This window comes from Uranotaenia lowii, chromosome 3, assembly GCF_029784155.1.
Source record: "Uranotaenia lowii strain MFRU-FL chromosome 3, ASM2978415v1, whole genome shotgun sequence".
NCBI classification, from domain to species: domain Eukaryota; kingdom Metazoa; phylum Arthropoda; class Insecta; order Diptera; family Culicidae; genus Uranotaenia; species Uranotaenia lowii.
The window spans coordinates 346,606,614-346,629,056 of record NC_073693.1 but is presented as its reverse complement, the minus strand read 5'-3'; the positions used below and the strand labels follow the sequence as shown (position 1 = coordinate 346,629,056).

The window sequence follows — 22,443 nt, the reverse complement described above, 5'->3', positions numbered from 1 at the left end:
TTTTTTGTAATTTTTGTAATTTTAAAAAAAATTGTAATTTTTGTAATTTTTGTAATTTTTGTAATTTTTGTAATTTTTGTAATTTTTGTAATTTTTGTAATTTTTGTAATTTTTGTAATTTTTGTAATTTTTGTAATTTTTGTAATTTTTGTAATTTTTGTAATTTTTGTAATTTTTGTAATTTTTGTAATTTTGGTAATTTTTTTAATTTTTGTAATTTTTGTAATTTTTGTAATTTTTGTCATTTTTGTCATTTTGGTCATTTTTGTCATATTTGACATTTTTGTTTTTTTTGTCATTTATGTCATTTTTGTCATTTTTGTCATTTTTGTCATTTTTGTCATTTTTGTCATTTTTGTCATTTTTGTCATTTTTGTCATTTTTGTCATTTTTGTCATTTTTGTCATTTTTGTCATTTTTGTCATTTTTGTCATTTTTGTCATTTTTGTCATTTTTGTCATTTTTGTCATTTTTGTCATTTTTGTCATTTTTGTCATTTTTGTCATTTTTGTCATTTTTGTTATTTTTGTCATTTTTGACTTTTTTGTCATTTTTGCCATTTTTGTCATTTTTGTAATTTTTGTAATTAATTATGTAATTTTTGTTTTTTTTTTTGTAATTTTAGTTACATATTTATGAAATTTTTGAAAATTTTGTGGTTTTTGAAGTTTTTTTTAAATTTTTGTAATTTTTGTTTTGTATTTTTCGTAATTTTTGTAATTTTTCTTAATTTTTGTAATTCATGTAATTTTTGTTATTTTTATAATTTTGTAATTTTTGTTTTTTTTTTAATTTTTGGAATTTTTGTCATTTATATTAGTTTAATAATTTTTGTAATTTTAGAATTTTTTGTAATTTTTGTATTTTTTCTTATTTTTGTAATTTTTATAATTTTTCTAATTTTTGTCATTTTTGTTATTGTTGTCATTTTTTGTAATTTTTGTTATTTTTAGTCATTTTTGTAATTTTTGTATTTTTTTGTGATTTTTAAAATTTTTGTCATTTTTGTAATTGTTTGTAATTTTTCTGTGATTGTATTTTTTGTCATTTTTGATAATTTTTCAATATTGGTCAATTTGTTCTTTTGTATCTTTTGATTGTAGTTTATGAAACTTTTGATAAATTTTCTATTTTTATTGATTTGTAATTTTTGAATTTCTTTTTTTTTTAGGTTTTTCTCATTTTCGATGCTTTGTCAATTTGCCATTTTTTGTAATCATTGTTATTTCCGTAATTTTTTATGTTTTGCGTGTTTTTTCATGCTTTACCTTTGATGAGCCTTTAATCTTACTCCTAATTTTTATTTTTTCATATGAAAATATCACCACTGATCACACTGACATGACACTTAGAACAAAAATTCAACCATTTTCTGTCTAATTTTTTGTTGTCAGATTTTGCTGGTTCGCAATACCGACGGCAGGTGGCGAACCTGAAAAATTTGACAAAAAATGTCCTGTAGGAAAAATGGTCCTGTTTAGCCCGATTTTATCGTAGAAATTGCGTGTTTTATTTTTAAAGTTGGGTGGCATTTCCCAACTGGGATAGCATTTCTTCAAATCGATCGATGCGCACTCTGGAATCGACATTGCGTACTGTTGGAAAAATTATCCAGAAAACGAAATCGAGTGTCCAGTCAGTATGGTCAGTGATATCACTAAGAATGTTTGTACATTTTTTTAGTGACACTTTTTCAAATAGATCAATTCAGAGTGTTTAGCAAAATCAAAAATTTGAAGAATGAAAGATATTTGGAATTTGGAATTTGTTCTTACTTTTAAACAAGTTTATTATATAAACACACCTTGCTTTTAAACGACTTTAAACAGTAGTGTTTTAATTGCTATTTTAATTTAAGCGTGTTTGAAAACATGAACGATAAACGTTTAGAATCCATCTCTACGGATTGGAGCGGATGAACTTATTTTCGAAAGATGTTTTACTCGGGTTCGCTTCTCTCCATTTCTGCGCGTTTTCTTCGCAGCAGCTCTGTGGGCTGACATTTTGTATAGACTTTAGAGAGGGCTAGCGTGTCCAGAATTGATTGTGTAATTTCGTGTATATTTTAGAAAACTGAGTGTATATTTTATCGTGTTGTGCTACCGTGATAAATGTTCTACCGGAAATAGTCGGTATTTGTACCGAAAGTTGATCGAGCTGCTGAAAAATCCATGTGAAAAACTTTCATCCCGGAAGGCGATAATCTAAAGATAATTTTTTTTTTTATTTCCCCTGTGACTGCACTGCGCGGCGTGTCCTAAGAAGAAAAGAGAACAAGCAAAAAATAAAATGGCTCCACCGCACAAGAAATACCGGAAGAACCAGTCCAAGGGGCCGTACTACTTCTTCATGATGGAGTATCGGAAGAAGCAGGAAGCGGCCGGGCATGTCTTCCGCGGCGGCAACCATGAAGTCCAGCTAAAGGCGTCCCCGATTTGGAACGTAAGTCGGATGTTGATCATGATCATAGTACTATTATATTATTATTATTATTATTATATTATTATTTTCCATGTACTAGATCATGATCTTTTTTTTTTATTCAAAAATTCGTCGTTGGGGCTCGATCGCGAGGCTATTGGCTCAGAAGGCAAGCGTTCTACAAATTCAGCTATGGCCATAGTCCTTATTGTAATTGTAATTTTATTGAGTGTCGATAGCCTTTTTTGGTACAACATCAGGTTAAGGAGGGAGAGTGCAGGGAAAGTATTACACAGGAGAATAAAAAAAAATAACTAATTTGGAAAATCATTAAAGTACAAAATTAGAAAATTTGATTGAGACCCTTTTTTTTACAAAAAAATTTCTTTTACAAAAAAATTGCTTTTACAACCATTCTTCGAATACTTGATAGGTATTTGCAATCATACTTTTTTAAGCTGCATCATATCTCTTAAATTTGGTTGTCAAGATTTTCATTTTTCTTTGAGAAGTTTTTCTTAAGTTCGCTAATTTGTTAGAGGAAAAAGTAGAGTAATATAGAAATAGCTTCAAGTTGAAAGTTAATCGTATCTAAAGCACCTGTTTGAAAAAAACTCTGTTTTTTTAAAGTAATTTCTTGTTTTAAGGGATAATCGAGAACAACGAACCTACAAGTGCAGTTTCGCATTTATTCTTTACCTTTATTTGCTATTCCTTAAATTCGCAGTCCATGGCGCCCGATGAGAAAACTAAGTACAACGAGATGGCCCGGGAGCATCGTGAGTGGCTGCGGGATAACGGGGAAAAGTACACCTCCCAGGGTGTACCGATTTCGGTCGTCGAAGCGGAACAGAAAGCCAAAGTCCAAAAGGGCGAACTGATCCGAAATACTATCAGCACCATGCTGGACAACGGCATCGCCAACAACGGTAGGAACGAATCCTTGGTTTGGTTGGTTTAAGTTGTTGAGCAGTTTTTTTAAATGGTTTTCTATATTTACAGAGTTGGAAAAGGTCGAGTTCTATTTCATATCCTTTTCATATTTTTGCGTGACATCCGGGGGCACTTACATTCCGGCAGAAATGGGTGTGGTGCGCTACAGTTTGAAAGACGGTGTCAAGGATAAGTTGCACATGTTTATCGATCCTGGCAAACTTCCGCTGGGCATGGCCTATGAAGCGAAACAACACGCCGAAAGCGACCATCAGCTTCCGATCCCGCCAGATGCCATGGGGGAAAAGGATAACGATGAGATTATCCTGCGGCTTTTCAGCTTTCTTTCGAACCAGGAAAAACTACCGCCTCTATTTACCGATGCTCCGGATATCAAGGTGGTAGAAAATATCCTGAAGGGTATTCTGGCTCAGGGTGCCATGGACGATAATACTTTGCTGGTTTGCCCGATGGCCGAACTGTTTTATCAACTGAAACGTGCCACCGAGAGTTTTGGCATGGACATCAAAACGTTCCCTTCTGTGCACATTGCACAGGCCATCATTCAGAAGGACGTGTACGAGTACACGAAAGATATTGCATGCGACTACCACGAAGAGCTGGGCAACGGCAAGTATTGTCCGCTTTCTAAATGTGTCCGATGGGCGTTCATTATTTCCGACAGTTGCTGTCTGGATTTGAGCATCGAGATGAAACCGGGCAAACATTTGCCCAAGAACGCTGACACGGCCCTCTGCAGCACTACCGTGGGCGATACGAGCACTGTGCTCAGCAACCAAATGGATAACTGCTCGTTCGTTTCCTCGTCGGAGGTAACACATATAACGAACCCGAGAATGAACAAGCTCCCGCGGGACCACTACGATTCGTTCGACGACAAGGGGTCCAAGCTGTATAGCCAGAGCTATGGAATAAAGCCTGGGTCGTCATCGTCGAGCTATCGCTCCAGCCGGGACTACGAGTCAACTAGGGTAGGTTTTTTTCTGCTTTATTGCCGAAAAATTTCATTCTTGACCGAATTGTTTAATTTGCAGATCAAGGATGACCCGGATGCAAAATATGACGGTTACAGCAGCAGCAGTAGCCGCCATGACTCCCGAGATCCGCGATACTCACGCGGTTCAACTTCTTCGTATCGTGGATCTTCGCCGTCTCGAAGCTCTTACGATAGTGGCTATCGCCGGGACAAAGATTCCTACAGAGATTCACGAGATCGCGACTCTTACAGGGATTCTCGAGATTCCCGAGAGCGGGGGCGTGATTCGTACCGGGATCGCGATTCGTACAGAGACCGAGACAGTTATAGCCGGCGCGGTCGCGATTCTCCCGATTACAGTGACTACAGTTCGTCCCGAACAGTCAAGCAGGAACGTCGCTCGCCCGATTCGGACCGCGGTCGCTCGTCGCGTCGCCGAGTTAGTGATGACGATTACTCTCCGGTTCGCGTTAAAGAGGAACGCCGTTCGCCGAGTCCGGGCGCCTCGAGCAGCCGTCGAGAAGACCGCCGCAGGTCGCCACCGGCTTCAACGACCTCGTCGTCGTACAGTGCCGTTACCGGGTATGGGCGTGGTTCACTGTACAGGCCACCGGCTTCCCCGCCAGGAAGCAGCCAATTTTCCACTAGTGACTTTCCCGAGTTGGGAGCAGGTCGTGGCAAATTGAGCAAATAAGAAAAAAGAAATTTTACTACATATATTGACAATCGAAATGAACATCTTTTCGAAGGAACCGATTTTGCTAGCCCTCACACAAACAAAACACAGATACCTTTAAGAGATCCCTCTGGTGAAATCAATCATTTCAAACCAGTCTAAATTTACTAACTTTGAATTGTATATTAAGCTCACAAAGTTTTAATCTGTTCGTATCATTTCACGTAATCTCTTCATGTATATTTTTTTGTATCCTTTTATGTTTTTCGAACAACATTTACCTATGATTTTACCATATTCTGCACCCATTTGCTAACTAGGCTTATGAGTTTTTTTTTTGTACACTGTAAGTAATTTTTGTGACAACCAGATTTTGAAGAAAGTAAACATCCCAGAAATTGGTCCTTATTGTCCAAATAAAATAATGATAAAGTATAAACTATGATATGAAAAAGAAAAATTAAATCTTACTGGTTTCCCCTTACTAAATTCCAAAATGATGAGAGCTACGCCGCAACGCTTTTCTTACTACGATAAGAATCAAACTACAATTTGAAAGATAAGTTCACTGTCGTTCAAGTTTTGAAAAAAAAAAACGAAAACCTATAACTTGCTCTAGGCATTCATAACATTAAAGAAAAATATTTCGTCTCAAAGGATAATAGAAATATATTTGAATCCCAGTCTCTGTCTGTGGAGAACCAAAAAGAAAAAATATGTGAACAAGTGTTTTTGAAATTGCAGTCAATGTGAGATAGAATTTAAACTTAATATTGGTACATCCTACTAAAAACAGGCGAGTATGAAATAAAGTTAAAATTTCCCGGTATCACGTAGTGAAAAAAAAATTGTGTTCACTTTTGTTTGATAAATTGTCTTCGAAAGCCTTAAACATTAATCGCTCAAAGCTGAAATGCTTCTGATAAGAGACAACAAACGGAAGTTTAAAATGTAAGCTAAGACTTTTGTGTTCAGGACCCGGAAACGATCCAGCGCTTTCTTTAAGCTTACTCGACCAACTAATCCAGGTGATAAAAACCATCAGAACATTGTTTGAAGTCGTAAAAAATGCTTAAATACCTAGCTCACCCAGCATGCAGTTCGAGTCACAAGACAATCCTATCATTTTTGGATGTTTCAGAGCAAAGCAAAAGCCAGCACTACTTGGAAAAAGTACAGCTTTATTTCGTTCAACAAGCGTGCTGCAGCTGCCGGTTAAGATTGCTTAGCTTAATTTGTAACCGCTTCTCCACGTAGAGCCGAATAATGTCGACGCCCATCTTGGGATAACGCTTCGAAATCGAGCGAACCAAGTTCTCCACGATGCCTTCGTTCTTATAGAACGTTACGTCCCTCAAATAGCTGTCGAGCTTTTTGGCCTGTTCGGTCCACAGCTGTGAGGGTGTGACATTGTCGACTGCGCCGCGTCCATCCGGAGTAACCACGTAACAATCGTTCACCCGCTCGATGTTGCAACTGTAATCGCCCAGGTATTCGTACTTGTATTTGAGTGTGTTTGCAATGTTGTAGGTCAGGTAAGAGCACGCGCCCGCTTCGGTGATGGTATTAACATCGTAATCAAAGACGCTTTCTTCGAAGGAATGAACGTTGTTCGGCAGGTCCAGGCTGGATTGAACCTTAGCAGTAACGATCGCTTCATCCTCCTCGGTGCACAAGCTAAACTGCCAAAGGATTGTACTTATTGGGGTAGTTTCCTCCTTATGGTGGTCTTGAAATTTCGAGAACAGATTATTCATGTTATGCAACGTCAGTTGCTCCGTCGGTATCACGATGTTATATTTCAAATTTATTCCAGAAGCGAGCTTACGCAACGAGCTAATCGAAACCATCACAATTTGGCGAATGAAACACTCTTCCTGGTCTTCGCTCTTAACGGTTTCGAATATCTCGAAGAGATCATTCAACACCTTGGTTTGTCGTTTTGCCGCTTGTTCAGTTGTTGCCGCTGGCTTCAGAGTTGCAAGATCGAACCAGTCTCGCAAGATCTCTATCATTTTGCCCAATGCAGCAACTGAAGCTTCACCTTCCTCAGCTAGTGTTGTCAATGCTCGTGATGTACCGTGAGATATAAGGGTTTTCGTACCCTCAAAGTCTGTGTCATCGAATGTCTGCAAGGAAATTTCGAAAGAATCATTCAGTGAGATGAGAATTATCTACTAAAGTGCTCGAACACTTTTTTTCAAAATTAAGCGGTGAGTCTACTTGTAGAGTTAATTTTACAGTTTATCATGACAAACGATTTTTTCATATATTTAATCTAAACCCGTTTTACGATAGAGATCTGATGGGATAGATTTAAACACCTTTGTATAGGCAACGGAAAAATTATCATTGCTGGTGCCAAATTTCAATCAAAAAATTTAATGAGTTGCATTGAACAAGATAGATTTTATCTGGGATTCTTATCAGTTGATTAAATATAATTATGTTCGCAAGCCCTATCTGTGGAAATTTGGAATTCAAACTTGCCAATGCGACATTACGACGAATATTTTACTCTCAAACAAACATAAGTATAGTTTAATACCTTCTAAAAGCTGAGCGAAAAACATTGGTTTTAGACTGAAAACAGTGAAAACTTTGTCTCAGTTCATTGGAGAATGTTCTGTTTTCTTTAAATCAGGAAGTCCTCATGACATTAGAGATCAAAGATTAAAGAGCACAAACTCCATACCTGCTCACTGATGAGATGTCTCGTTATTTCCAGTTTATCCTTGATGAGAGGATGTTGCGATTCGAACAGTTTTTCAATCACTTCTTTCGAAATCAGCACGTCGTCCTGTATCAGCAGTCCCTCGTACACCAGCGTCCTGTGCATCATCCTGAGAGTTGAATATGGACATCCAAATGCAAACACCGGTTGGTTCGTTTGTGGATGTCTTATGAAGGGTTGCTCAACGGTTACGTCCAACTCGTTCCACAGATCAAAAGTTTCCAGCTCGCAAGGTCCGCAAATTGCCAGGACATTGAATTCAATACTATGTAATTCATTGATTAAAGCTTCTATTAATTCGAGGGTGTAAGTTAAATCGAATTCCAGATACAACGGCTGGTACCAATTATCAAACAACCCTTGGACTGCTATACAGTACAACTGACCGTTGTGATCTATTACCTGATCACGAATGGGATCGTAGTGGTATTGAGTTTTGACTTTGGTTCGTCCTAATGTAAGAACGCATTCACGGTTTCGCGGCGATAGCTGTTTGCCAAATGCTTGTAGAACGCTAAGAACCCGAACGAGGTAACCTCTTTCTTTGTAGCACGGTTGCAACCATTGAGCTATCGCCTCCGAAGAAGGTAACGGGTATTTCAGTTCTTTCCGAAGATTTTCATAGAAATCTTTTGCCATCATCCGAGTGTAAACAGCCTTGAACATATCTTCGTTGTCCCAGGAGACTACACAATCGGGATCTAATATCTTTTGTATTTGATTTTTAGTCAAACAGCTTTTCAGCACTTCATTCATTCTTATGGTTAGATTTTTCTTCTCGATGTCCTTCAGTTCTTGCAACGCTTTTGTTATATTAATCATTTCTGTTTTGGCAAGTTGAATTTTTTCATTCTTTTTCTCCACCGTTTGTTCCAGTTCTTTGATTCGGCGCTGAAGTGTGGCTACGTCTGGCTCGGCTGCTGGACCCAAGTCGCAAAACTCGATAGCGGTATCGATTTGAGTTGGTTCAGATTTATCCAGCTTTATAAGGAGGTTACGTGATCCGGATCCGTTGCCTGTTTCCGTAGCCTTTTTCAATGAGCGTTTCAGTTGACGAAAAGGATTTCGAATCGGTTCCGGCGGCCCCACTTGCAGCAGTTTATCAACCTCGGCTTTACGCTTTCGCCGCTGTTCTTCTTCATTGTCAATCAAAGGGCGTCTCTGTCTCTTCCGTGTTGTCCTGATTGTGGGAAAAGCTAAAAATATTTAAGAAATCAATAACACATTTTAATTAAATCCCAAACAAAGAACATTACCATTCTTGTTCAGCACAGTTTTTTTGATGCCATCGAGCAGTTCCGATTTCAGATCTCTTTCGATATACTTTTTCTCGAAATGTTCGCTGCATACAAATTTATTGAAGATTGCATCGTTTTTCGTGAGGCCACAAAATTCGAGCCATTTTTTCTGCCGTTCCCCATTGGCCGGCATCCTGTGGTAGGTGATTTTCTCGAGTGGATCCACAAGCATCTTGTCGGTTACCTTCGCCCGGTTGTCACAAACTAAACATTGCTTGGCCATTGTTCCGGAAATCGTCGATTATTCCGACCGGTCAACGAAACTCCGAAATAAACAACGCAAACCATCTAAACATAAATAATTTTTTTTTGTTTGAAAACAACAACAAACAATTACCTACTGATTCAAAAGGTCGCATGTTGGACACGGACTATATGGTAAACAAGGTAAATATATAAAGATAAAATATGATCCGACATGAACATCATCCGCGCTGGGTGGCCTGGCAATTACTATAGATCTCAAATGAGGAACTACATCGCCCGCCGTTATCTTCTAAAAGCGCTAGAAATCGAAATTCGAGAACGTTAAGTGGATATGAATTGGGTACACGCTGCGAAGAGATGAAAACAAGATTTGCAGAGGCGCGCGAAATGGAATCCAGAACACGGAAATAAAAAAAAAAGGTAAAATTTACCGAGAAGTGAGGTGATTTTTCTCCACCCTGCTTTCTCGGTGAATTCAACCTTTTTTTCATTCACCTAGCAAAAAATACCTTAATTTTACCTTTTATTCAGATCATCTTGCAAAAAGGTAAATTTTAACTTTTTCGCATTCACCTTGCAGAATAGTAAATAATACCGTTTTCCCATTCACTGATTTAAAAGGTAAATGCAAGTTCGTTTGGTTGGTTTCTGCAATAAAATAAAACTAAAACTAAATTTATTTAAACATTGATGTGAAATTTATCTGTGGACAAATCTGAAACAAGAGCAAAGTATAATGACGAGAACCAGCACAACTAATCTAAGCGAACACATACCATTCTATTCCGATTTTCACATATTGGGCACGAAGCAAAATTTGTTCCTGACTGACAAACAGCTTAAACTCAATAAACGGTTTCGGCAAATACCTAGTTACTTTTTTTTTAGATGAATTGTACCGTTTTGTTTAGCTCAATCCAGATCCACTTCACCTCGCTAAGAGTAAGTTTTACCTTTTTTGGATTTACCTTCTTTGTAGGTGAATTGTACTTTTTTATTCAGCTCAATTCAGGTGAACTTTACCTCGCTACGTGGTAAGATTTACCTTTTTTTGGATTCACCTTTTTCTCGATGAATTGTACTTTTTTTGTCTGCAGAGGTCAGGTAAACTTTACCTCACTCCTAAAAGGTAGAAGTTACCTTTTTGGCTTCCACGAGCTTTCATCTTGCTATCTCGGTAAATTTTACCTTTTTTTCATTTTCCGTGGAAGGACATCGAAGGAGAGACCCAGAAGCTCGTGGTGGCGAAGCCTAGCCGTCGAAATCCCAACTGTCGACGAGAACCTTGACTGGGACCAATTGAAGATGTTGGGGATCGGAATGGACTAAGTACTAGGGTTTTCGTAGCAGTATAGCAGCTCAAACTGAAATTATATATTTTAAGTTACAAATGAGTTTACAATTGGTTTCATTTTACTAATTGTACTTACAATTCGCTAGTACTTATTTTTTGCCTCTGATTTTGAACTTAACGCCTCACCAGACCGACCGTTGGTTTAAGAAGGTTTTGCTCGTTGTTGTTATTCTAGTTTTTAAATTAAATACTTATTTTAGCAGTCAATATTCGTCTCCTACTTTGATTTTAATCCATACTCACGTAAGATAGGGTAAATTGCTTGAGAGCCACTAATAATACGAGCTCTTCCAAACACATTCGATTGCAAGCTACAAGTAGAATGAAATCCTAACCTCACTGATCTATTTTTACAGAATTGCTACTCACGATTGTACTGCATAGGCTTCAAACCACTTAGTAGGCGGCGCGACGAATTGATTTGCCCTTCTACTGCTGATTTTCTGACCTAAATCAGATTCATATTTCTTATTTTAATATGTTAATTTATGTTTGTTTGCAAATTTTACCTAGTATGATATGATATCAATGTTTATTACCACATAGGTCGATTCCACAAGCAGTATCCTTCAATCTACTTCTGCTTACTTTGATTATCTTTATCAACAACGTTTTTTTCGGAAATTTTAATAGAAATAAGAGATTTTACATGAACTTTTCAAATTACTTCTGGATAAAACCGCGATGATAATACCGTTCTTCTATTGCGGAAATTGCACCTATTTAGACTCCTGTGCAAATAATTTCCACGCAGAAATATTTTCGCACTGACGCACACATAGGCAACCTGTGTCAGTTTTTCAAATCAGTCGTTGCACGCTTCTGATTTTCGAATCACATTTCCAAACGGCATAATCGTTATTGTTTTGGCGAAAATTATTATGAAATGCGAACCAAGGAGTTTAATAACGAAAATTGACCGATCAACAAATGAAAAGAAACGAACAGAAAACAGAATGCATTCTGTACATTCGGGTACAAGAATGTAAGTGGAACAAATAAATCATGCATTTCGGGCGTTTTTCGAATTACTGAAATTAGCCAAAGAATTATGGATTCACTGACAATTTTTACTGACACACCAGTCGCAATTGAATTTAATTCAATTTTATCCAAAGATGTAAAGAATATCGATATGTGTCATTGTCTATGTATAGGTATGTGAGCAGATTTTACTGCGCGCAAATTATTTGAACGGGGGTCTAAATAGGTGCAATCTGCGCAGTTTGTTAAAGACGGCAACGGTGCGTATGAAAGTTGATTTTTTGGTAGAAATAATTTGAAGTAACTGAACTCTGATGTTGGTCCTTTTTTATATAGTCCAACCCCCTGGCAACTTGACGTTTCCCATACTAATCGCGTGTGCCAGTTTTTCTGGTTCTCTGGTTCTGTCAAAATCTCATTTTCACTCAACAAACATATAGAAAGGGTGGATAATGAAATGTTCGACAAATTAAGGTTTCAAAAATATTTTTTTTTATTGAAAAAAAAAAGTTTTTAAAAACAATTATTAAGAATCACCAGCGGAAAAGGAATTGATGTTTAAAGAAAAACACGATAATATGGGCAAAAAAGTCAGCATTTCAAATGGCTTTTATTTATGAAATACACAAGCTAATTTTAATTCAAAAATCTTTGTAATTGGTTTTTGGTTTGGTAAATTTTAAAACAACATTTTATTCATTTCTAAACAATATTAACTTTGTAAGTTTTTTTCGAAGAGATTCTTTAGAATCATTATGTTGCTTAGCGAAGGACTCCATCCGAAACTTCAAATAAAATTCAACACATAATTTCAACAACAAGTTTCGATAGTTAACTAAAGCATCCAAAATGTGTTCGGCTAATCCTCTAAAAACATCCCGTGCATCATTCGAAATCCGTGTCAGAGTTCTAATTATTATGATATCATAATAGTATGCTAAGTTTATACTTTGATGATTTTGTTCTACAATTTTTACCTCCAACTCGGTTATTCTGCACACCTTTAACACATCGGCATTAACTTCTAATCTGCCAATAAAACTATAGAAAAGTTCATTTCTGCAATCTTAACATTTGATGCTACGTACTTATTTTTTTTAATTAAACTTGCCGAAATTTCACTTGTGCAAATGCAAAGCCATCACCTCAACTCGTTTCCGCTTTCATTCTCAGTGTTTACTATCTCAACATTTTTGTTAAACTAATATTTCATAACATTCAGCTGGATAAACTTCATAACTCTATCTGGTGACGCCTTGTAACAAAAACACAACGGATTCGGATAAAAGATAACCATTTTGTAATCTTTGCTATAAACAGAAATTTTAATAAGTTGGAACCGAGAATGGAACACAAATAGATTGAAATAAAATTACTAATTTCATTGACAACTATTTTAAAATTTAATTATAAAGTTATTTATTTTTCTTTTTTGCACCACTTTTGATTATGTGCCCTTTTAAAATGGTATTTCGTCAGTTGAATTGCATCCAAGGATGCCGAATAAAATCAAGTGGTTTCAATGGAAAATGAACGTTGCCGCTGCTAGGGACGACCCAGGATGCCTGTAAACAAACGCGACTAGTGCGACATCTACAATTTTTAAGACGACACAGCAAACTCGACTTAACTGTCAAGTTGCCAGGGGGTTGATATAGTCCCTTTTCAACTTTTAGCACATGATAGTTTATATAAACAATGTGATGGTGTTAGTGAGTGCGGAATTGTTATCTGTCAAATCAGATTCTCTCAGTAGTCTAAAAATTCATGCAATTGATCAAGGAATATTTAAAGGAGGTAGTGCCGAGGCAGCCTTGCTTTAGTATTAGTACCGTCTGTGACGTCACTGTTGCCAATCAATAATCTGTGAATTTATTTGAATTTTTTTCCTTTTTTGTTAGCAAATATAAAAATTTGAAGATTTTTTCAACTTTGAAGGCACACAATTCTAGAAATATTATTATTCTTCAAGACTGATACTAAAAAAGTGGAATGTAGTAGTTGTTTTGCTTTAATTCAGACGATTGAAGTTGCTGAGGTATCCTAACTCAAATTGACAAAACTTGATAATTAGTTCAAAATTTTGCTTATAAATGTTGAAATCAGTTAGGTTTGAATCGTTGATAAAATAAAATAACCAAAATTAATATTTTTCGAATCCAACCACAATCTTTTATTGGAATTTAGTAAACCAAAGTTGCAATGGTTTTATTGGGGTCAATTGTTCTAAATTAGAAATTCATATGGTACACCATGTTAGATTCAAATCATGACGATGAGGTGCACTGCCATAAACTACCAATCAGACCTTTTGAAAGGGGAAAATTATTATTTTCGCTTGTTTCACATAGAGCATGACAGTGCATTCAATAACAAATTCAATAATAATACACAATGCAGTCTATTAAACACAAAGAAACCTCATAACACAATCAACTATCGGCCTTACAACATAATCCGAATCAAATTGGATTTTAATTTAGTTCTTTAATGAGTTTGACTTTGAAATTTGAGTTCTATCAGTATAAACCTTCGACAGCTTGGCAACAGTGACGTCACGAAAAAAATCCAATATGGCTCTCGGCACTACCTTCTTTCAATATTCCTTGTGCAATTGATAATATATACCCGAAGTATACTTCCGCCCAAAATGTTTTCCCAGTAACTACGACTATATGCCCTGTTGCTCTTTTTACTCTGCCGTCCACCGGTTGAGTAAACTGTGGTAACAGTTCCCCAGCCCGTAAACTCCGGTACTCCTACATAACATCCGGATTTACTCCTAGAACAGCCAAATTTGCTACGGATTTCCGATGAACCCCGACGTTTGTTCTGATTAGAGCTTGTCGTACTCTTCCATCTGGAGCCGTGAAAATTTCCTCTACTATTCCTCGGATCCAGTGCTTTTTATTCTTTCCGTTGACTATAAACACCAAATCGTCCTTCTTCAGTGTTCGACGTTCTTCAAACCATTTGGTTCTTTTGTTGATAGTCGGTAGATACTCTTTGTACCATCTCTGCCATCTACCATCTCTTGTAGATGTCTCGTAAAGCATCTGCCACCTCAACTTCGTCTCCTTCCATATCGATAGGTTTCACAACACGAAGAAAATGATTGGGAGTGAGCGCTTCCGAGCCCGTTGTTTCCTGAGATTTGTATGTGAGGGGTCGAAAGTTGATCAGATCTTCTGCCTCCGATAGCGCTGTAATTAAGATTTCGTCCGTCAACTTTCGTCCATCACTAAACGCCTTCAGAGCTTCCTTCACCGACCGGACCATCCTCTCCCACGATCCCCCCATATGAGGGGTGCCCGGTGGTATGAAATGCCATTTTGTTTTAGGACTGGTCACTTTCTCAGCACATTCGTAATCGATCACCTTCAGCATCTGATTCCAGCTTCCCAAAAAGTTGGTACCATTATCCGAAAATATCTCTTCGGGTGTTCCACGCTTGCTGATGAATCGTCGAATAGCCATTAAACATGATTGGGTCGATAAACTGTAGATGATCTCCATATGTACTGCTCGCACCGCCAAACAGGTGAATACTGCAACCCATCTTTTTTCTTTGCGTCGGCCAACAGTAACTTCCAAAGGACCAAGATGATCGATCCCCACTGAACTAAAGGGACCAAGCTTTGCTGAGAGTCGTTGGACCGGAAGTGGGGCCATTCGAGGTATTTCAGGTTTGCATCTGTAGACTTTGCACCACATACATTCGCGCATGATATGTTGAATGGCCACTCGCAACTTGGGAATCCAAAATTTTTGGCAGACTTCGTTGTAAACAGTTTCTTTATTCCCGTGTCCACACTGCTCGTGGACAAACTGTAACAATCTAGTGGTTATAACGTTGTCTTTAGGTAATATAATAGGAAACTTGGTGTCAAAGGGAATGTGCTCGGCTTGTTCCATTCTACCTCCCATTCGCACGACACCGTTGTCATCGATCATTGGAGTCAATCTATACAACACGCTGAACTTTTCCAGTTGCTGTAGGGACTCGTTTTCCTTTCGTTTAGAATTATTTTTTAGTATTCGAACTTCATCTGGAAATGCCTCGTATTGAGCTTGTTGCCAAGGGATTGTTTCTGCCTTGATCAATTCTTCTCTTTGCAACGGACACTGTTTTGATTCTAGTTTGGCTTTAATCAATTTTGCTTGATTTTCGGTTGCTTTAGTAACCAATATAGGTCGACCTTCTCTCTTTCTTCTGATGTTAGATATAAATCGATAAACTGTAGCTGTAATGCGAAGTATGTGTTTCCACCTTGATATGTCATCAACAATCACCACCTTCTTCGATGAACATGCTTCGTGTACTAACATATAAACGGATTTCAATTCATCTTCCACAATATCCGTCGAACATTCTTGTTTCGGCCACTGATCAGCGGGTTCGTAGAGAAATTCCGGACCGTTAAACCAGGCGCTGTTCGAATCAAGTGGAGGTCCTTGGCCCCACTTTGTCAGGGCATCCGCTATGTTTTGTTTACTGGGTACCCAGTGCCAAGCAGAAATATTGGTCGATTCTTGAATTTCGCCTATTCGGAATGCAACGAATGATTTGAATTTATGTTGGTCAGATCGTATCCAACTCAGAGTAGTTTGTGAATCTGTCTAAAAATAGCATTTATGAATGTTCAAACTGTGGTTTTGTTTTATTATCTGACACATTTTTGCTCCAAGTACCGCTGCCATCAATTCCAAACGAGGTATCGACTGTTGCTTCAACGGCGCAACTTTTGATTTTGCCATAACAAGAGTACATTTGTTTCCTTCTGCCCATGCAACCCTGAAATACGCAACACATCCATATGCGCTTTCGCTAGCGTCAGTAAATATGTGAAGATCCAATGACGTGACATCTTTTGAATGAATCTTACCAAGGTAACATCTGGGAATGCGTATAGTTCTTACCAGGGGAAGAAGATCAATCCATCGCTTCCAAGTACCCAAACATTCACTGTTCAATTCCTCATCCCAGTCGCATCCACTGCGCCAAAGGTCCTGGATCAGCGTTTTGCCATGTACGGTAAATGGCGCCAGAAGTCCTAACGGATCAAAGAACCCCATCACACAACTCAATACTACTCGTTTTGTTGGTTTTTTAAAGTTCTCCAGATACTCTTTGATGTCTTCACGATGATCAGTGGAAAAGGAGAAAACATCCTCTTCTGGATCCCATATAATTCCTAACACACGTTCAGTATCAGAAACTTTATCTTGGTTGAAATGGACGATCTGCTCGGCTTTTGGTTCTCCCACGCGTTTAAGAACTTCGTAGGCGTTTGACACCCAGTTTCGCAGTTCGAATCCTCCCTTTGAATGGATGTACTTTACTTGCAATGCTCGATCTACTGCCTGATCTTCCGTATCAGTACTGTCATAGTAGTCATCCACGTAGTGATTACCAATTATGGCTGCCACCGCTTCGGGGTACTGTTTGACAAACTCTTCAGCATTGCGATTTTTCACAAACTGGGCTGAACAGGGCGAGCAAGTAGAGCCAAAAGTCGCGACGTCCATGACAAAAGTTTTGAATCTTTCGTTCTGATCGTTTCGAAACAGGAAACGCTGGGCCTGTCGGTCTTCCTTCCGAATTTGTAGTTGGTGGTACATCTCGCGTATGTCCGCACCAAACGCGATTCGACGTTCTCTAAATCTGTTTATGACTGCTGGTAATGACACCAACATGTCTGGGCCTTTGAGTAATTGTGAGTTTAAAGATACTCCGGATACGGTGGCAGCTGCGTCCCACACAAGACGCACTTTCCCTGGTTTCTTAGGGTTCAGGACCACGTTTAGCGGAAGATACCAGGATTTGTTCGGTGATGATGAAACTAATTCCTCTGATGAAGCTTCATAAGCGTAGTCCTTTTCCTGATAATCTTTTATCTGCTGACATACATTTTCGAACAGTTCAGGAGTTTTTAGCAGCCTATGTTCCAACTGTTTAGCTCGTCGTGCCGCCATATGATAGTTGTCGGGGAATTTCGGGTCGTCAGTATTCCACAAAAGGCCCGTTTCAAACCTGTCGCCAACTCGAATAGTGGTTTTCTCGAGAATTTGTCTAGCTCGTACATCCTCTGGAGATTCTCGCACAACCGACACAGTAGCTTCCTCTAGGGTGTATTGTAACTTTATGAGGTCATGCAGCTCTTCGTTGCTCACTTCCACATGAACGCCAAAAAATTCGGAATCATTATGAGAATGTTGCCTACCAACCGGACCATAAATTGCCCAACCAAGTTTAGATCGAACTGCGATAGGATCTCCTATGTCACCCATTTTCGTTTCCAGTGGAGCCATTAGATGCAAATTATTGAGACCTATGAGCAAACCTGGACGGGTTCCGCTGTAGGATTGAATGGGTAAACCACGGAGATGGGCATGTTTTTCAATTAGATCCTCAAAGCACATGGATTGTTTTGGAAGTTTCAACTCATTCACCGTGCGGGTACCATTTAAACACCAAAGCTCATTATCATCACAAGACGATATTTTGAGATTCATTCGCATCGAATTTTCTTCAACGCGTGACACATCAGCTGTCCAAGTAATGGTTAGAGGTTCCTTTTGACCGACAACTCCTAGCTCGTCAGCTAATGACTGCTCGACCAGTGTTGCAGACGATCCATCGTCTAGAAAGGCTGTTGTTTTTATGGTTGTTCGACCATAGTGTAAAATGACCGGAATGATGCGGAATAGAATTGAAGAGTTTGAACGGAAGTGTGTATTCATGACGACTCTACGAATTGATTTATGTAACAGCGGATTGTGTCGTTCTTGACAGTCTCCAATGTCACATCTGATCTTGAATCTGCACCATGATTTTCCGTGATCGTTCAGGCATATATGACATAGTTTCCACTTTTCAACCAATTCCAATCGTTGTAAAACACTCATTTCTTTAAACTCTTGACAATCACGAAGACGGTGATTTGAGCTTTTGCATACTTTACACGGCTTCAGGTTGGAAGTGGACTGATCGCGCGCTGGTAGATCACGAGTTGGCAATTCACAAGGTTCCTCTTCTTGAGCTACATCATGACTAAATACTTTCTCCTTATTCCTCGCGTTACCGAAAACCTTAGAATCGGATTTGGAATTAAATGAAACACTGGCTTCGCATGCTTCGCCTACAATTCGGGACAGGAATTTACTGAAAACGCGTAGGTCTGCGCTTTGTTTACGTTTTTTATAACGCACCCACTCTCGTTTGTCACAGGCAGGAAGCTTGTCGACAAGGTCTTGAATAAGAATCGGATTCAACAAATGCTCTTTCAATTCTGCGGCTTCCAAGTGCTCACATAATTGCTCAACGGTATTACCAAAGGGAATATAGGTGTGTAATTTGTCAGCCTTAGGAGATTCCAATTGCCGAACTTTATCTAAATAGTACCGAAGAAGCTGTTCTGGACGCCCGTACAGTTGACGCAGCTTTCTAATCGCCTTTGGGACTGACTTGGGGAATAAAAGTTGACCACGAACATTTTCGAGCGCGTCTCCTTGTATGCTTTCTTGCAAACGCACCAAATTTTCAACCTCAGTGTAGCCGCAAGCTATGGTAGATGAATTAAAACTGCTTATAAACAGCGGCCAATCTTCCGCTTTTCCTGTGAATACAGGTAACTTCCGACTTATTCCACTCCTGGCCATCAATTGTGCCTGAGAGGGTTGGGGCCCCAGCCCGTTGGATTTGTCATTCCTAATGTTTTTCGGCTCCTTTTCGATTTCGGTAGAAATGTCAGTATCGCTGCTCTCACTTAAAGAATCCGTACATTTAGAATCACCGGATGAGGTCCATTCAGTATCGCTATTTTGTTGATCAAATTTTGCACGCGCCTTGGGTTTTTTCTCAAGCTTTAGTTTCTGCGCTTTTGGTTTCATTCCATCCTTAGTTTCGTGCAAACTATCATTCATTTTATCAATTTTACCTTGAACTACAGTGAGTTTCGACGAAAATGATGCGCGCATTTCTTCCAATTTAGCTAAATGATCTTCTTTTTCTTTCAGGGCCTTGGCGTTTAGTTCTTCTTCCTGCTCCAATTCCATTTTCCTTAAATCATTTTCGATTGCAAGCTGCTTCATACGACGAGCCTTTTGCAGAGCTAATTTTCGCACCCGCAAAGCTGTTTCTATTTCCAGCTCATCATCCTTAGCCTTTTCTTGTCGTTCAAGTTCCTTCATCCGATTTTCAAGTGTGTGAGCGATGCTGTCCGATTTAGCTGATACATCATCCTTTTTCGCTTTCTTCCTTTTCGCTGCAACTTCTTGTTTTTTCAGGTACTCCGAATATGCTTGTTGACACGCTACCGCGCTACAGAACCACATCTTTTCCTTCTTGACATCGTCAGACACTCCGACGCAACGGTAGTGGAACCAGCCTTTACAAAAATCACAGTGAACCATACCTTCATTTTCTTCTGAAACTTGATTGCAGAGGGCGCATGGGGTGAGGGTTAAATCCAACGATTGATCCGAGTCCGATACTGTAGCCATGATCCGTTAGCGAATTTTTGAGTTTGTTGGGGATCGGAATGGACTAAGTACTAGGGTTTTCGTAGCAGTATAGCAGCTCAAACTGAAATTATATATTTTAAGTTACAAATGAGTTTACAATTGGTTTCATTTTACTAATTGTACTTACAATTCGCTAGTACTTATTTTTTGCCTCTGATTTTGAACTTAACGCCTCACCAGACCGACCGTTGGTTTAAGAAGGTTTTGCTCGTTGTTGTTATTCTAGTTTTTAAATTAAATACTTATTTTAGCAGTCAATATTCGTCTCCTACTTTGATTTTAATCCATACTCACGTAAGATAGGGTAAATTGCTTGAGAGCCACTAATAATACGAGCTCTTCCAAACACATTCGATTGCAAGCTACAAGTAGAATGAAATCCTAACCTCACTGATCTATTTTTACAGAATTGCTACTCACGATTGTACTGCATAGGCTTCAAACCACTTAGTAGGCGGCGCGACGAATTGATTTGCCCTTCTACTGCTGATTTTCTGACCTAAATCAGATTCATATTTCTTATTTTAATATGTTAATTTATGTTTGTTTGCAAATTTTACCTAGTATGATATGATATCAATGTTTATTACCACATAGGTCGATTCCACAAGCAGTATCCTTCAATCTACTTCTGCTTACTTTGATTATCTTTATCAACAACGTTTTTTTCGGAAATTTTAATAGAAATAAGAGATTTTACATGAACTTTTCAAATTACTTCTGGATAAAACCGCGATGATAATACCGTTCTTCTATATACCCGAAGTATACTTCCGCCCAAAATGTTTTCCCAGTAACTACGACTATATGCCCTGTTGCTCTTTTTACTCTGCCGTCCACCGGTTGAGTAAACTGTGGTAACAGAAGACGTTGGCTTCGAATCGTCAACGGTGGAGGCCTATGCGCCGGGGAATCGACGCGGGATTATTAACACTATTTGTATCGGAGGGGGTCAAATGACATTTTTTGAACTTCAAATGACTGTAACTCCTTTAAAAATGGTTTTTTCACAAATTTTTCTTCATGACTATTTTTATTTTCAAAATGCACGTATTTTTTCATAAAAATATTTTTTTTTCAAGTTTGAAGGTTTCGAAATACGTATGTGGTATACCTATTTATACCGCCGGTGGTCAAATGACCCCTAACACCTTTTCCGCTAAAACTCACTTGTTTCTTAACCGATTTTAACAAAATTTATATTTTTGGAAAGCTTGTAACGTGACTCAAATATAGTTTTCAGACAACATTGAGCTACAAACATCGATTTTAATGTTATTCGAAGTCTAAGAAAAAAAAGTCCGAAAAAACATGCTTCGGGGAAAAGACTGTAAGTCTGTTGATAAGTGCTCGAAGAAAAATTCACTTAGTGCCTGAAAAAGCTGAAGTTAAAAGCTATATGTTGCATATGTATGAAAAAAAATAAAAATTTTTTAAGATCATGGCCCCAAAAAATGTTAAAAAGTGGTGTAAAAACTGTACTTTTTAATAAATCAACTACCAAAGCCGTTCCAGTAACAATAAATTTTTTTTTGAAAAGTGAATTGGAAAGTTGACGTAATTTGTGACATTTTGGCATCTTTAGATTTACAAAAAATGAAACACAGAATATTTGACGGCTATTCAAATGTAGCTGTTTTTAGACATTTTTATCAATTTTGATTTTCTGAGATTATTCCTCCACTTACGTTCCGCTTTGCACTGGATTTTTATTATGTTAACGCAAGATTTGAGTAATAAAACTATATGCACAAGTAAGGCTGTTTTATACCGGTTCTAGTGATGTAATTACATTGTCAATACGGTGATTAGCAAAAATATGATAAATAAAATAGGCAAGTAGCTTCTGAATTTTTAAAAGTCAGCACAAGTTCTTGCTTGGCAGACGGGCGCAGTGGGTGGCAATATCTCAAAGCCCCGTTCACGAAGACGGGTGAAAGGAAACGAAAAAAACCAACAAGCATTAGCGCAAATATTCTGGTTTTACTTTCAGAAAAATATTTATCATAATTTTCTAAAGCATTGCACCGCTAATATAATTTCATCACTAGAACCGGTATGAAATGACCTTTCTTGTGCATATAGTTTTATTGCCCAAATCTTGCGTTAATATACTCAAAATCCAATGCAAAGCAAAATTTAGGTGAAAGAATAGTCTCAGAAAATGCAGATTAATAAAACTTCCTAAAAATAGCTTCCTTTAAACAACCGTCAAGAATTCTGTTTTTCGTGTTTTATAAATCTAAAGATGCCAAAATGTCACAAATTACGTCAACTTACCAATTCACTTTTCAAAACATTTCTACTATGACT

At 38.0% G+C, this 22,443-nt stretch overlaps 3 protein-coding genes across 3 annotated transcripts; 1 reads left to right on the top strand and 2 right to left on the bottom strand.

Annotated features, from left to right (window-relative positions):
* The first annotated feature begins 1,977 nt into the window (after positions 1–1,977).
* LOC129754410 (protein maelstrom homolog) lies at positions 1,978–5,629 on the top strand. The gene is made up of 4 exons (XM_055750472.1): positions 1,978–2,442; positions 3,149–3,350; positions 3,424–4,346; positions 4,410–5,629. Exons 1-4 carry the CDS (start codon positions 2,290–2,292, stop codon positions 5,043–5,045), a joined length of 1,914 nt encoding a protein of 637 aa, XP_055606447.1. The 5' UTR covers positions 1,978–2,289; the 3' UTR covers positions 5,046–5,629.
* Positions 5,630–6,210: 581 nt separating this feature from the next.
* On the bottom strand, positions 6,211–9,339 carry LOC129754406 (uncharacterized). The gene is made up of 3 exons (XM_055750466.1): positions 9,018–9,339; positions 7,723–8,957; positions 6,211–7,156 (listed from the first exon to the last, which is right to left on the bottom strand). Exons 1-3 carry the CDS (start codon positions 9,280–9,282, stop codon positions 6,218–6,220), a joined length of 2,439 nt encoding a protein of 812 aa, XP_055606441.1. The 5' UTR covers positions 9,283–9,339; the 3' UTR covers positions 6,211–6,217.
* Positions 9,340–14,628: 5,289 nt separating this feature from the next.
* LOC129753928 (uncharacterized) lies at positions 14,629–20,109 on the bottom strand. The gene is made up of 2 exons (XM_055749779.1): positions 16,491–20,109; positions 14,629–16,148 (listed from the first exon to the last, which is right to left on the bottom strand). Exons 1-2 carry the CDS (start codon positions 20,107–20,109, stop codon positions 14,629–14,631), a joined length of 5,139 nt encoding a protein of 1,712 aa, XP_055605754.1.
* Positions 20,110–22,443: the final 2,334 nt, after the last annotated feature.

Coding starts and splice junctions, on each gene's coding strand:
- LOC129753928 (XM_055749779.1), bottom strand. CDS start 20,109: ATGGCTACAGTATCGGACTCGGATCAATCGTTGGATTTAACCCTCACC. Junction 16,149..16,490: donor CATTCCCAGATGTTACCTTG/GTAAGATTCATT, acceptor CATTCCGAATAG/GCGAAATTCAAGAATCGACC.
- LOC129754410 (XM_055750472.1), top strand. CDS start 2,290: ATGGCTCCACCGCACAAGAAATACCGGAAGAACCAGTCCAAGGGGCCG. Junction 3,351..3,423: donor CAACGGCATCGCCAACAACG/GTAGGAACGAAT, acceptor CTATATTTACAG/AGTTGGAAAAGGTCGAGTTC. Junction 4,347..4,409: donor GGGACTACGAGTCAACTAGG/GTAGGTTTTTTT, acceptor TTTAATTTGCAG/ATCAAGGATGACCCGGATGC.
- LOC129754406 (XM_055750466.1), bottom strand. CDS start 9,282: ATGGCCAAGCAATGTTTAGTTTGTGACAACCGGGCGAAGGTAACCGAC. Junction 8,958..9,017: donor AACTGTGCTGAACAAGAATG/GTAATGTTCTTT, acceptor AAATATTTTTAG/CTTTTCCCACAATCAGGACA. Junction 7,157..7,722: donor GACATCTCATCAGTGAGCAG/GTATGGAGTTTG, acceptor ATTTCCTTGCAG/ACATTCGATGACACAGACTT.